The 12,021-nt window shown below is 51.8% G+C and overlaps 1 protein-coding gene across 5 annotated transcripts in view; it reads left to right on the top strand.

Moving 5' to 3' along the window:
* The first annotated feature begins 909 nt into the window (after positions 1–909).
* The window catches only part of YEATS2 (YEATS domain containing 2), a 60,738-nt gene continuing 49,626 nt past the window's right edge, over positions 910–12,021 (top strand). For 2 of the 5 annotated variants that reach the window (XM_064165375.1, XM_064165376.1), the window contains exons 1-5: positions 919–1,150; positions 1,542–1,658; positions 7,113–7,210; positions 7,307–7,399; positions 10,390–10,632. In XM_064165375.1, the coding sequence (XP_064021445.1) occupies positions 1,559–1,658; positions 7,113–7,210; positions 7,307–7,399; positions 10,390–10,632 (534 nt within the window). In that variant the 5' untranslated portion in view covers positions 919–1,150; positions 1,542–1,558. Of the gene's footprint in view, positions 1,151–1,541; positions 1,659–7,112; positions 7,211–7,306; positions 7,400–10,389; positions 10,633–12,021 lie in introns of all 5 variants that reach the window. The other 3 variants (XM_064165377.1, XM_064165379.1, XM_064165380.1) reach the window with 2 other exon arrangements.

Consider the following 12,021-nt stretch of genomic DNA (forward strand, 5'->3'; position numbering starts at 1 on the left):
GTGAGCCCACGCCTCGCTGCGTGGGCTGGTGGCTTCTTGCTCATCGCCATCCCTACACTGAGCGTCTGCCGCATCAAAATGTCTCCCTCCCGCTCTACAAGCCTGTTGCACCCAGTAAGCCAGGCTTAGGCCACCGCGTTAGTACCGCTGAGGAGAGGCAGTGCAGCGCGGCGAGCCGCGGCTGTTCCCGGCGGCGAGGGCAAATGGCTGCCCGCGGGACCTCGCAGACACCGCCGCAGAGCAGCGCGCCCGGGGCTCCGCTGCAGCCGCCACCCCGGCTCGGCCGCCTTTGCCCGAGAGCACTTTTCCGCTCCTTCGCCTCCTCTGGCAGGCGGCGCGGCCCCAGGCTGCCCCTCCGCCTCCTCCCTGCGAGGGGACACCTGCCCGCGACGCCAGGTGCGGAGCCCCCACGGGAGCGGCCTCCGGGCCCCGTCCCGCCCCTTCGCCGCTGTCCGCCTGCGCGGGCCCCGCCCCGGCCGCTGACGGGCAGGCAGGCACACGGCCCTGCGCTCATGGCGGCGGCGCTGCTGGCGGCGGCGGCGGGACGGGGCGGCGGGGGCCGGCGCTGAGCCCCCCGGGGCGCGGTCGGGGCGGCCGGGGCCGGGCGGCGGCGGTGCCGGGCGGCGCGCGGCGGGGCGCGGGTGAGCGGCGGGGCGGGCGCGGGGGGGGGAGGAGCGCGCGGCCGCGGCGGCTTTGTGTGCGCGGCGGGGGGAGGGGAGCGGCGCCGGCGCGCACGTGGGCCCTGCCGCGCCAGCTCGGCCCCGCCCCGGGGCGGCTCGGCCCCCGCCCCGCCCGGCTCGGCCGTGCCCGTGCCCGGTCCCGGTCCCGGTCCCGTCCTGCGCCGCCGCGGAGCGCGGCCTCGCCGTTACCTCGCGGCCGCAGGACCTGCGCTGCGGCGGCGGCGCGGCGGGGTGTCCTGGGGGCTGCTGTCCGCCCCGACGGGGTGTGCTGGGGGCTGCTGTCCGCCCCGACGGGGTGTGCTGGGGGCTGCTGTCCGCCCCGACGGGGTGTGCTGGGGGCTGCTCTCCGCCCCGACCGGGTTGCGCAGGGGAGCGGACCTGCTGCCCCGTCCCACTAGAGGCGCGGCGCCGCCAGCTCGCCGTGAGGAAGCCCAGCGCGGACGCGGGCCGGTGCTGAAGCACCTGTGCAGGTGAGGTCACGGTGTCTCCTCGTGTCTCAGGAGCGCCCGGCTTGGCCATGCGGAGCGTTCCTCGTCCCGAGTGCTGGGACTGCTGAGCGAAAGCTGCCGGAGCCACACGCCCTCTGCACAGACCTCGCTGGCAGCGGACGCGGGAGGCTTTTGGCTTCGGCGGGCAGTGGTTTGCCAGCGCGGCGCAGCCCTGGCCGTGCATGTGGGCTGTGGTGAGCTGCAGGCTTCGGGAGGCATTCGACGCTCCTGACCTGCAGAACGGGACTGGCTCGGAGCTTTACAGCTGGGGTTAATCTGCAAGAGCTACGGAAGGTCCCAGCTCTTTCAGGAGGTCGAGAGCTGCCCAGGAGGTTGCTCTGGATGGAGTTAATGCTTTTCTTTTTCCTCGCAGAGAGTAGTGGAGAGAACATGTCTGGGATCAAGAGAGTGATTGCAGAGAAGGATCCCGACTATGAGGATATCACCATCACACATCCCAACAAGCGCCACAAAGCAGCTGAACAGTCAGGTAGGAGGTGTTGAGCTAAAGGTGCTGGGTAGATAGAAATGCTGCCTCTGGATGTTCATGCTGTCTGCACGCTGACCAGGAAAAGGCTGGAGGGGGTTCTGAGAGCTCAAAGAGTGGACAGTGCACAAGGGAGCTAGTGGTACAGCCAAGTGAAGATGTGATTGTTGTCTGTGGAGCCATTACTGCGTGCTAAATGAACCATAAACAAGGCTCAAGGATGTAGACTTTGGTGTGTGGTAACAGCTAGAGCATGACCTCTCCAGGGCCTCCTGCTCTTTGGTTCCTATTGTTTGCTGAAGTATTCGACAGTGCATCTTCCCAGGGGCTAACCAATGCTGGGATTAGCTCCTACCTGTGCGTCACTTCTGCAGCTGAAGTCAGCTTCCAGAAAGTTTGGCAGGCTGTTTATGTTTTGGAGGATACTGGTCACAGTAGAACGTGCAAAGGGCTGAAGAAGAAAGAGCTCCATGACCCTGTGGTAGGTAGACTGGTTCGTAGAAGATGACAGGTGTTTGCAAAAGTAGGTAGGTAAAGCAAAATGGAGCAGTGTAAGATGGAAAGGAGGAGGAGCAGCTACCCAGCTGAAGGAAATGTGGATAAAGAAGTGTAGTGAACTAGCTGGGTGAGTAGGTTTGTATTTGGCACTCTTGCATATGCTTGCTTGAGGAACCAGCCTGTTGGCAGAGTTCCTAGGACAGGTTGGAGTTGTCTCTGGGCAAATGAGAGTAGAGCTTCTTGCCCCTGGGACAGGGAGTAGGCTAAGTGGGTTTTGGCATAGCACAGCTAGTGAGAGGATTGTGATAGGAGGGGCTGACTGACAGGGAGGTGAGAAAACTGAAGCTGTCTGTGGGATCCAAAGACAATCCAGGAACAGATCAGGGTGCCAAAACTGTCACTTGAAGAGGGACATATGATTTCACAGGTGATGTTTTAGAGGACAGTGTAGAGCTGGACAAATCTGAGGAGGCTCAACTGTGGGTTGAATGTGTTGCTGAACAGGTTCTGGCTGCCAGATCAGTTAGGGGCCCTCACAGTGGAGCTGGCTGTGGCAGAAGAGTGGCACCTGACTGCTTAGAAGTTACCATGTTCAGTGGTTGAATGTTCCAGGGACTGCAGAGAATTATTTTAATCCAATTCCAAAGCAACTTTTCAGAAGGTCTTTATAATTAGCAGGCAAAGTCTCAGGGATTTGGAAACTGTCCTTGCCAAAGTGAGCTCTCTGTTAAGGTGATTGCTCCAAACTGGATTCTTGCTTCCAGTCACAGAAGATCTCCAGCTTCTGAGACAAGAATTCCTTAGTATACAAATGTCACTAACAGGGTGTTAATTAGGGACTGTGGTTGCTGCTGAGATGGGAAAAACAGGAAAATAAAGTGGTCCTAAAAGCCTCTGTAATATAACCACAATCCCTAAAGTGCTTTAGTTGTTACACTGCTGGTGTTGCATGGCATCAGTCTTGGGAAGAGATGCAGTTGTCCCCATGTGAACTGTACATCTCTTACCTTCATCTGTTTAGGTTTATTTTAAGTGTATGTGAAGTTTGGAAGTGTGATGTTCAAGGCTGGAGGGAAATTATATCCCTCTGGGTTTTAATTTTGCGCTTCTCATGCAGATTCAACCATAATTTTCTTCTGTTGTAGGCTTGAACTATTTCTAGTCCTACTCTTATCTATCTATCTTACCTGTATATCTTTATCTATCTATCTAGGATATGCCTGATGAATATAGAAGCTTCTGCTGCCTTACTCTTGTAGGTGCATGACCAGAGAGTAAAATCAGGCATGTTGGCTGGAAGATAAGCAGCACAGCTTTGACTTGTTTTGGATTTCTTTACTCTTTCTCTTGGGATATTAGAAACCTCTTCAAACAGAGAGGTACTTTTCTGTACAACAAATACTTCCTCCGAAGCTCAAAACAAAGCCTTGGCACCTTCTATTCCATGCAGAAACAATGTAGGCTTTTTATTTCAGAGGCTGTTTCGGTGATCTGCTTTGCTGTGGGGTCATGGCACTTCTGTCACAGGCTGCAGGTTCCTTTCTAGACTTTCTTCTAGAAGTACAGTTCCTGCTTTTCCAGATTCTTACTTAGAACTTAATGAAAAACAGATGCTGCTTGAGCCCCCTTGATATAATGGAGGTGACTTGAAGGACAATATTTAGTTCTGTGGCAGGACCAGAGCAAAAGGAATTGTTCTTCCTCTGTTGTAGAAAAATAGAGTAAGGTGGCAGCTGAGGTCCTAGGTGCTGCTTTGCTGTGTTTGCACAGTTTGAAATAGTGAACTACATGTTGTCCACCAAGGTCGAGAAACCCCTGCTGAAAGGCTGAAGTTTTTTGCCTGCTGTGCTGGAAGAGGATTTAGTAGTAAGTAGACCAGTAGTAGTTTGATTTGTGTCTAGTAAAGGCCTGTAGGCACTCCAGAGCAGGCTGCACTTCCTGCCAGTGCTGAGCATACAAAGTATTAGTTTGCCTTATTACTGCTGCATGATGTGGTGTAAATTTCCTGGATGTGAATCAGGCCAGAGAGAGCAGAAAAATGTACACAGTGTTCCAGAGTTACTCCTGTGCAGTCCAGTGGTAACTGAACTTGGCTGTGGCACATTGGAGTTTTTCTGTTTCCAGCTTTACTGAGACAGAAGTAAACAAACTGCTCCTCTTCTTCCTATCTCCTGTTACTTTGTCATCTCAGACCTAAAAAGGAAAAAATATCTGTCTCCATAAAGCATCTTTTAAAGATACTCGTGGCTTTTGTTAAGACAAGTAACCTTCTGCAGAAAAGTGATCCTGCCCTTTTTTTGTGTGTGTGCTGACCGTATTATCCGACCACTTCTCACTCCAGAGTGGTTTCTGATCTTTGGTTTCAAACGGAGCATCACAAATAGAAATGTAAATACTTTGGTCACTTCAGGGATCTGCTGGCCAAAGTATCGTGAGGTGAAGCCCTAGAGGGAAGAGGGGCCCAGGGCAGCTGGTTAGTATTCAAGGATCACCTCCTCTGTGTCCAGGAGCAATGCATACCAACAAAGAGGAAAGCAGGGAAGAGTGTTAGGAGGCCGCCAGCAGGGAAGAGTGTTAGGAGGCTGCCTGGCTGAGCAAGGAGCTCCTGGACACACTGTCACACAAAAAGAAACTCTGCAAGGAGGGGAAGAAGGACAGCTGGCATGGAGGGTATATAAGGAAGCTGCCCCAGCAGTTAGAGATCTGGTTAGGAAAGCCAAGGCACAGTTTGAATTGAATCTAGCCAGAGAGGTCAGAGGCAACACCAAGCCTTTCTACAGGTATATTAATGGCAAAAAGCCTAGGGAAGGTGTAGGCCCCCTCAGAAAGGAAACAGGTGAAGTGGTCACAAGTGGCCTGGAAAAGGCTGAGGGTTCTCAATGACTTCTTTACCTCAGTCTTCACTGCAAAGGCCTCCAGCCACACTCCTGGAGCCGTGGATGATAATGGCAGGGGCTGGAAGGAAGAGCTGCCCATCATAAGTAAAGATCAGGTTCATGATCACCTGAAGAACCTGAAAGTGTTCAAGTCCATGGGACCCCATGGGATACACCCGCGGGTGCTGAGGGAGCTGGCAGATGAGGAGGCTAAACTCCTCTCTATTCCATTCCAAAAGTCCTGGCAGTCTGGTGCAGTCCTCACTGACTGCAAAGGGGGAAACAGAACTCCCATTGTCAGAAAGGGTAGGAAGGAGGAGCCAGGGAACTCCAGGCCAGTGACTCTCTCCCGCTAAGATCATGGAGCAGATCCTCCTGGAGGCACTACTGGGACAAAAGAGGTGATTTGGTACACCAGCATAGCTTCACCCAGGGCACATCCTGCCTGGCAAACCTGGTGGCCTTCTATGAACAGGTGACAACATTCATAGATAATGGGCGAGCAGCTGATGTCATTTACTTGGACCTGAGCAAGGCCTTGGACACTGTCCCACACCACATCCTGGTCTCCAAGCTGGTGACACATGGGTTTGATGGGTGGGCCATGAGATGGATAAAGACCTGGCTTGATGGCTGCACCCAAAGAATGGTTGTCAGTGGGTCCATGTCCAAGTGCAGGCCAGTGACAAGTGGAGTCCCTCAGGGATCAGTCCTGGCACCAGTCTTGTTCAACAGCTTTGTGGGTGCCATAGACAGAGGCACTGAGTGCAGCCTCAGCAAGTTTGCTGATGACACCAAGCTGTGTGGTGCAGCAGCCAGGCTGGAGGGAAGGGATCCATCCAGAGGGACCTGCACAGGCTGTAGAGGTGGGGACAAGCCAACCTCAGGAGGTTCAAGACCAACTGCAGAGTCCTGCATCTGGAGAGGAATAATAAACTGCCCCAGTACAGGCTGGGAGGTGATCTGCTGGAGAGCAGCCCTGTGGAGAGGGACCTGGGGGTGCTGGTGGCTAACAAGTTCCCCATGGCACAGCAATGTGCCCTTGTGGCCAAGAAGGCCAAGGAGATCCTGGGGTGTATTAGGAGGAGTGTGGCCAGCAGATCAAGGGAGGTTCTCCTGCCCCTCTACTCTGCCCTGCTGAGACCTCATCTTGAATACTGTGTTCAGTTTTGGGCTCCCCAGTTTAAAGGGGACAGAGATCTGCTGGAGAGGGTCCAGCAGAGGGCTTATGAGGATGATGAGGCGACAGGAGGGCATGGCTGATGAGGAGAGGCTGAGGGACCTGGGGCTGTTTAGTCTGGAGAAGAGAAGACTTAGAGGGGACTTGATAAATGTGTATCAGTATCCAAGGACTGGCCAGGAGCAGGGGGGACAGGCTCTGCTCACTGCTCCCTGGGATAGGACAAGGAGCAATGGGTGTAAGTTGCAGCAAAAGAGATTCTGCTTCAACACAAGGGGGAACTTCTTTACTGTAAGGGTCCCAGAGCCCTGGCACAGGCTGCCCAGAGAGGTTGTGGAGTCTCCTTCTCTGGAGCCTTTCAAGGCCTGTCTGGATGTGTTCCTCTGTGCTCTGTGTTAGATAGGCTTGTCCTGCTCTGGCAGTGGGGTTGGACTGGATGATCTCCTTGGGTCCCTTCCAACCCCTAACATCCTGTGACAGACTGTAAGATTTGGGGCTGTTCAGTCTGCAGAAGAGGAGGCTCCCAGGTGACCTCTTGTGGCCTTTGAGTATCTGAAGGGGGCCTACAAAATAGCTGGGGAGGGACTTTTCAGGCTGTCAGGGAGTGCCAGGACTGGGGGGAATGGAGTGAAGCTGCATATGGGTGGGTTCAGGCTGCAAGTGAGGAGGAAGTTGTTGAGCATGAGAGTGGTGAGAGGCTGGAATGGGTTGCCCAGGGAGGTGGTTGAGGCCCCATGGCTGGAGGTGTTTGAGGCCAGGCTGGCTGAGGCTGTGGGCAGCCTGCTCTAGGGTAGGGTGTCCCTGCCCATGGCAGGGGGGTTGGAACTGTCTGATCCTTGTGGTCCCTTCCAACCCTGCCTGATTCTGTGATTTCTACTCTATTTTCCATGTGGCCTTTTGCAGCTCGAGATGTTGCTGTGCAGAAGATTGAGACCATTATAAAGGAACAGTTTGCTGTCGAAATGAAGAGTAAAGAACATGAAATTGAAGTTATAGACCAGGTATGAAGGCTTTGCTTTTAAGAATGCAAAAGATCTTGGTGTTCTGGGGCTGCAGTTGTTAAACCCGTTACTGTGTGCTGCCTCTTCTTCCTGCAGCGCCTGATTGAAGCAAGAAGGATGATGGATAAGCTGCGTGCCTGTATTGTGGCTAACTATTATGCATCTGCTGGGCTCCTTAAAGCTGGAGAGGTGAGAATTACTCTGAGTAATAAGAGTTTGAGGCATGTCTGCCCAGGATGGTGTGTAGCTCACTGGCTAGCCAGCTGCTTGCTTTGAGATGGTGTTTTTCTGACATGGTGGTGCATGAACTGCCTGTGGCAGTGAGAGAGGAGACCTCTGTGCATTACCAGCTGGGTCTCTGGTGCTCAGCAAAGAGGAGGCTCCAAGGGGCAGTTCTGAAGTTGTTCAGCAGCCTTTGGTTTTGTTTTCTGAAATACTCTGCTTTGTAAAGATTGTTTTTAATCAGCTCTTGCCTGAGAGCTCCTCACTTCTCACGCACTGCAGTCGCTGGTCTTTGCAAAGCCCTGAAAAGTGGGGAGCATGTTTTCTTCTGTCACAGGAGGAGAGAGGAAGCAGATGGGTTTTGGAAGTTGTTGGGAGAAAAAAAAAGGATATAAAAATCAAGATTTCTCAAGACTCAGGCAGGGCTGTGAAACCATCTTCCCTTTACCCTGACAGCCAGTCTGTTAATGGTTCAGTGAACAGACTAAGGGTAAAGTGGGAGGTAAGTCAAGAAGGTATGGCAGAGAGATTGAAAATTCACAACGAGATTAACCCCCCTAAAACCCAGTTAACCCCCAGTTCTGAGCATTCTGCCCTTAATGGGCTGGTAATTGCAGGTTGTTCATGACTCATGCAGGCTCCTGATTGACAGGCAGTTCGCTAGGAGTGTGGCTATTTAGTTACTGTCTTTTCACTTCAGGGAGTTGATCTGATTTCCAGTGGAGACCTGAGCCGATTGAGAGCTGTAGGTGGGTGCTGCAAACCTGGGTTTTACTCTAATCCTGTGAGAATTTCTCTTCAAGCAATGGCTCATGCTGCTGCACCTGGTTTTCTGGTGGTGATTTCTAGAAGACTTGGAGTGGGGTAAAACCAAAGGGGCCCAGCTTGGTTATCCCTCATTGAACTTGAGTTAAGTAACTGGAGTTGAGAAGGATCCTGGTAGTATTGGGAGGCTTGGACATCCCTCTTCTCCCCTTGATTTTTGCATAGGCAGCTGAAGAATGCAAGCTGGAGCCTGATCTTTGGAAGTGTTTTTATCCAGTGTCATCCTGTGCTGTGCAGGGTTTGTTTTTTCTTTGCTGATTTTCACAGTTGCCAAAAATAACAACTTCTGTAATGGTTTCAAAGGATTCTCAGAACTTCCTGGTGCATCCTTGCTTTGTTTAGTTTTCCTGTACTTTTTAGGAGCTCGTGCCTGGTGTAGCTGTGTCTTGGATTGTGTTTTTGTATTTTCCCCTCAAAGCCTTGGTTTGCAGCCAGGCTAAATCAGTTCTTTTATTTTATTAAGTTGCTACTGGCTCCTATGATTTTTTTTTCTTGTCTCTTTTGAATGTGTGGTTAATTTATGATGGGCTCAGCAGTAAATGGTGTCTTGTTTCTGCTTCTGGTAGAATGGGAGTCTCTGTAGTTTAACTCAGAGCTTCTAGGAAGATGATTTGCAAGCTCCTGACTCGTTCTCCTAAGTACAAACACTTCTTCAAGCCAGTGCTGCTGAGTTTTGAGGCTTGTGGTTCCATGTGATTAGAGTTTATTGTGTTTTCCCACAAATTAGTGGACAAGATGTTGGTCATTTCACTTGACTAGAGGTGTTAAAAAAAAAAGAGGTTGTTGGTGGTGATTTGCTTTGTTTTTTGTCTGGTCACGTTGTGTGTCCCCTTGCCATTAGATGTGACTCTTAAGCAGATAACTGAGAACTGGGAGTTGCTCTGCTCATGCACCTAATGGACAATTGGAAAGAAGGCTCTCAGGTGAAGCCTTATCCCTCTTGGACTTCACTTCCTGCTGCCACCTCTCAAGACCAGTTCTGTTGCCTCAGAGTGGTACTGGTGTCTGTCCCCATGCTGCCCCCTCCACCACACTGGCAGAATTTTGGATCAGGGAATTCAGCATGGATTAAAAATAACCCTGCAAAGGAAAAACTGAACAAAAGCAACTGAAAAAGCCCTAAAGAAACAAAAAATCCCAAATCAGTTTCTTGATTTGTTTTTCTTTGTGACTTGCCCTCTCCCCATGAATGACTGTGCCAGGCTGAATGACGGGTGGTTTGGGCAAGGAGGAAAAAAGCTTCTTTCAGCTGATGCTGCCTGCAAGAAAAGCTATCAGTGCAAGGCCAGTGTGAGCCTGTGGCTTCAGGAGCTGGAGGGAGTCTTATCTGTTTGGGCTCTGCTGCTGGCAGAGGGGCATTTCTGCCAACTTGATTCATCATCAGACTGAAAGTGACAGGGAGGACTGGTGGCTGGGAGAAGTGGCCAAGGGACACTTGCTTTGGGTGATGGATGTTTTTGTTGCTGTTTGTGAGGTTAAAAGCAACTGCAGGAGAGGGTTAAAAAGAAGGCACCTTTGTCACAGTAATGAAAAATAAGAGGTTTAAGCACTCCTCTGCCCCATCCTCCACCTGGCAGATTTAGGAGGACCTAAGATGAGCTCTAAGATGGCTGTTTTGAGAAAAGTTTGCAAGCATGCCTAGGGACATTTTTCTTCATCCTGTGTTAAGCTTGGGGAGCAGACAGGGTGCTACCACATGTAGCTTGCCTTAGAGGCATTGCCAAGGCTGCCAGTGAGTATCAAATCTGAAGAGCCTGATGCATTTCTGTACCCTGCTTGCTTGCAAGAATCTGGCAGCTGTGGCTGTCCTGTAGGTGGTAAAAGACTGGAGGTGTCTGCAGGGGAAGAGGAGGTTCAAAAGGACATTAGAGGTACTCGAGTAGGATGCAGTGCTCCTTTCTGAAACCAGGTGGGTTTCTGAGCCCAGAGGATGTTAAAGGCAGGCTCTGAGGTGCTCTGTCTGTGGAATTGTTTTAAGCTTCTCTTTGTGTGGTGTACGTTTTCCCTGCAGGGCAGGTGGTCAAATATTTGCTCTTCCTCCATACATTGACTTTTTCTCTTCTGGTGCAGCCTCGTTTTTGCCTGAGCTGCAGGGGAACAGTGACCAGCTCTGCCTGACCTCTCTGTTGCAGGGGACCAGGCCATGTGATGCGACCATTCTTAATCACCCTTCAATCAAGAAGTTCTTGGAATCGCCTTCCAGATCCTCGTCTCCAGCTAACCAGGGCTCAGACACTCCATCTGCCAACCACTCTGAGAGCGACTCTCTCTCTCAGCACAATGACTTTCTCCTGGACAAAGACAATGGCAACTTGGATGCAGATGAGCGGCTGACAAACAGCCTGGATCAGAGACAGAGCAGAAGTACTGGCCGGGTAAAGTAAAACTCGAGTGGTGGTCAAGTTGTTGGAGGTGTGTGCTCTGTCTGGACTCGGTGCTGGCACCAGGAGCTCTTCATGTTTTCACCCACCTTGCTGAAGACCTGTTTCTTACCCTCTCCAACTGCTTGCTCCCACTCTCTCAGCCTGGCTTTGCTGTAAGGCTAACTGAAGTGTCTGTAACTTGGGTAACTCCTCTTAACTCAGTCTTTTCCATCAGAGAGGCCAGCCAGGCAGCAGTGGCAGCTTTGTGGCAGCACAGCTGTCTGCTGCTGTCTCAGTTGTTAGCCTCTGGGGAAGGAGATTTTTCAGAGCTTGGGCAAAGGGCTTTGCTGTGCTGATGGAAGTCAGGTCAAGAAGGACACAGCCTGTGTCATTTCTGGCAATGTGTTTAAGAGGTGATGCTGCTGCCTGGCCCCGGATACTGATGCGGACTGCATTGCTTGGAGTGATTGAACCACTGGAGTGTTTTTGCCTCCTAGGCAGCCTGTGGTGGCACCAGTGCATTAGGTCACTCTGGGAGCGTGGGCTGGTAGAGCCCTTGGTGTAAGGTCTCAGTTGGCTTTCTGTTGGTGGTGCTGCTTGCTGTCATGCTAATATCACTACTTCACTGAAACAGAATGACCTGGGTTAAAAATCTCTTCTTTCATTGCTCCTCCATACTATTTTTGGGTTATTTTTGGCATGGAACTGTTCTTGTAATGCCTCACTGTGAAGCTACAGGAATGCTTCACCCTTGGGCTGGAGGTAGCTTCACTGGGGAGGGTTTCACTGACTGCAGGTGGAATGAGCCTTAGTAGGTGAGATGAAACTCCTTTGCTTTCCTTTCACCTCCTCTTAGCTGTCAGGCCTGCCAGGAGAGTACAGCCTTTAACCCAGACTGGGGCTGAGTGTATGTCATTGTGTGTGACTGCGTTATGCAACCGGACAGGTTGCAGTAATAGATGGCAAAAAGAGCAATGGCTCTGCCTCCACTGAGTAGCCTGACACCCTTCATGGCAGGTCTGTGGTGTGCTGGAGCCCTGCCTAAGGTCTGCAGCAGAAGGCAGATAAACAGCATATATTGTGACCCCCCCGCCCCATATCATAAACCTCTGGAGCAGTGTGATATGTTTCTGCAGTGGGGGCATTGATGAGTACCTGTGTTGCTTGGGTGTAGCATGTTGGTACATCTTTGACCAACACAGCCTGTGACCCAGAGGTGACTGAGGAAGTGATGAGGAGCTAGCCCAGCCTTCCGTGCCTCCTTGCTCCAGTTTGGGGGATCACTGACTTAGCAGAGGAGATGTAGCAGTTTATAGTGAATTCCCTGCTCCCCATGCTGACAGGTGCTCAGTGGTGTAATCTCCAGAGCTGCAGCACTGACTCCACTGTTCACAAGAGAAT

The sequence above is a fragment of the Pogoniulus pusillus genome, chromosome 26, assembly GCF_015220805.1.
Source record: "Pogoniulus pusillus isolate bPogPus1 chromosome 26, bPogPus1.pri, whole genome shotgun sequence".
Taxonomy (NCBI): Eukaryota; Metazoa; Chordata; class Aves; order Piciformes; family Lybiidae; genus Pogoniulus; species Pogoniulus pusillus.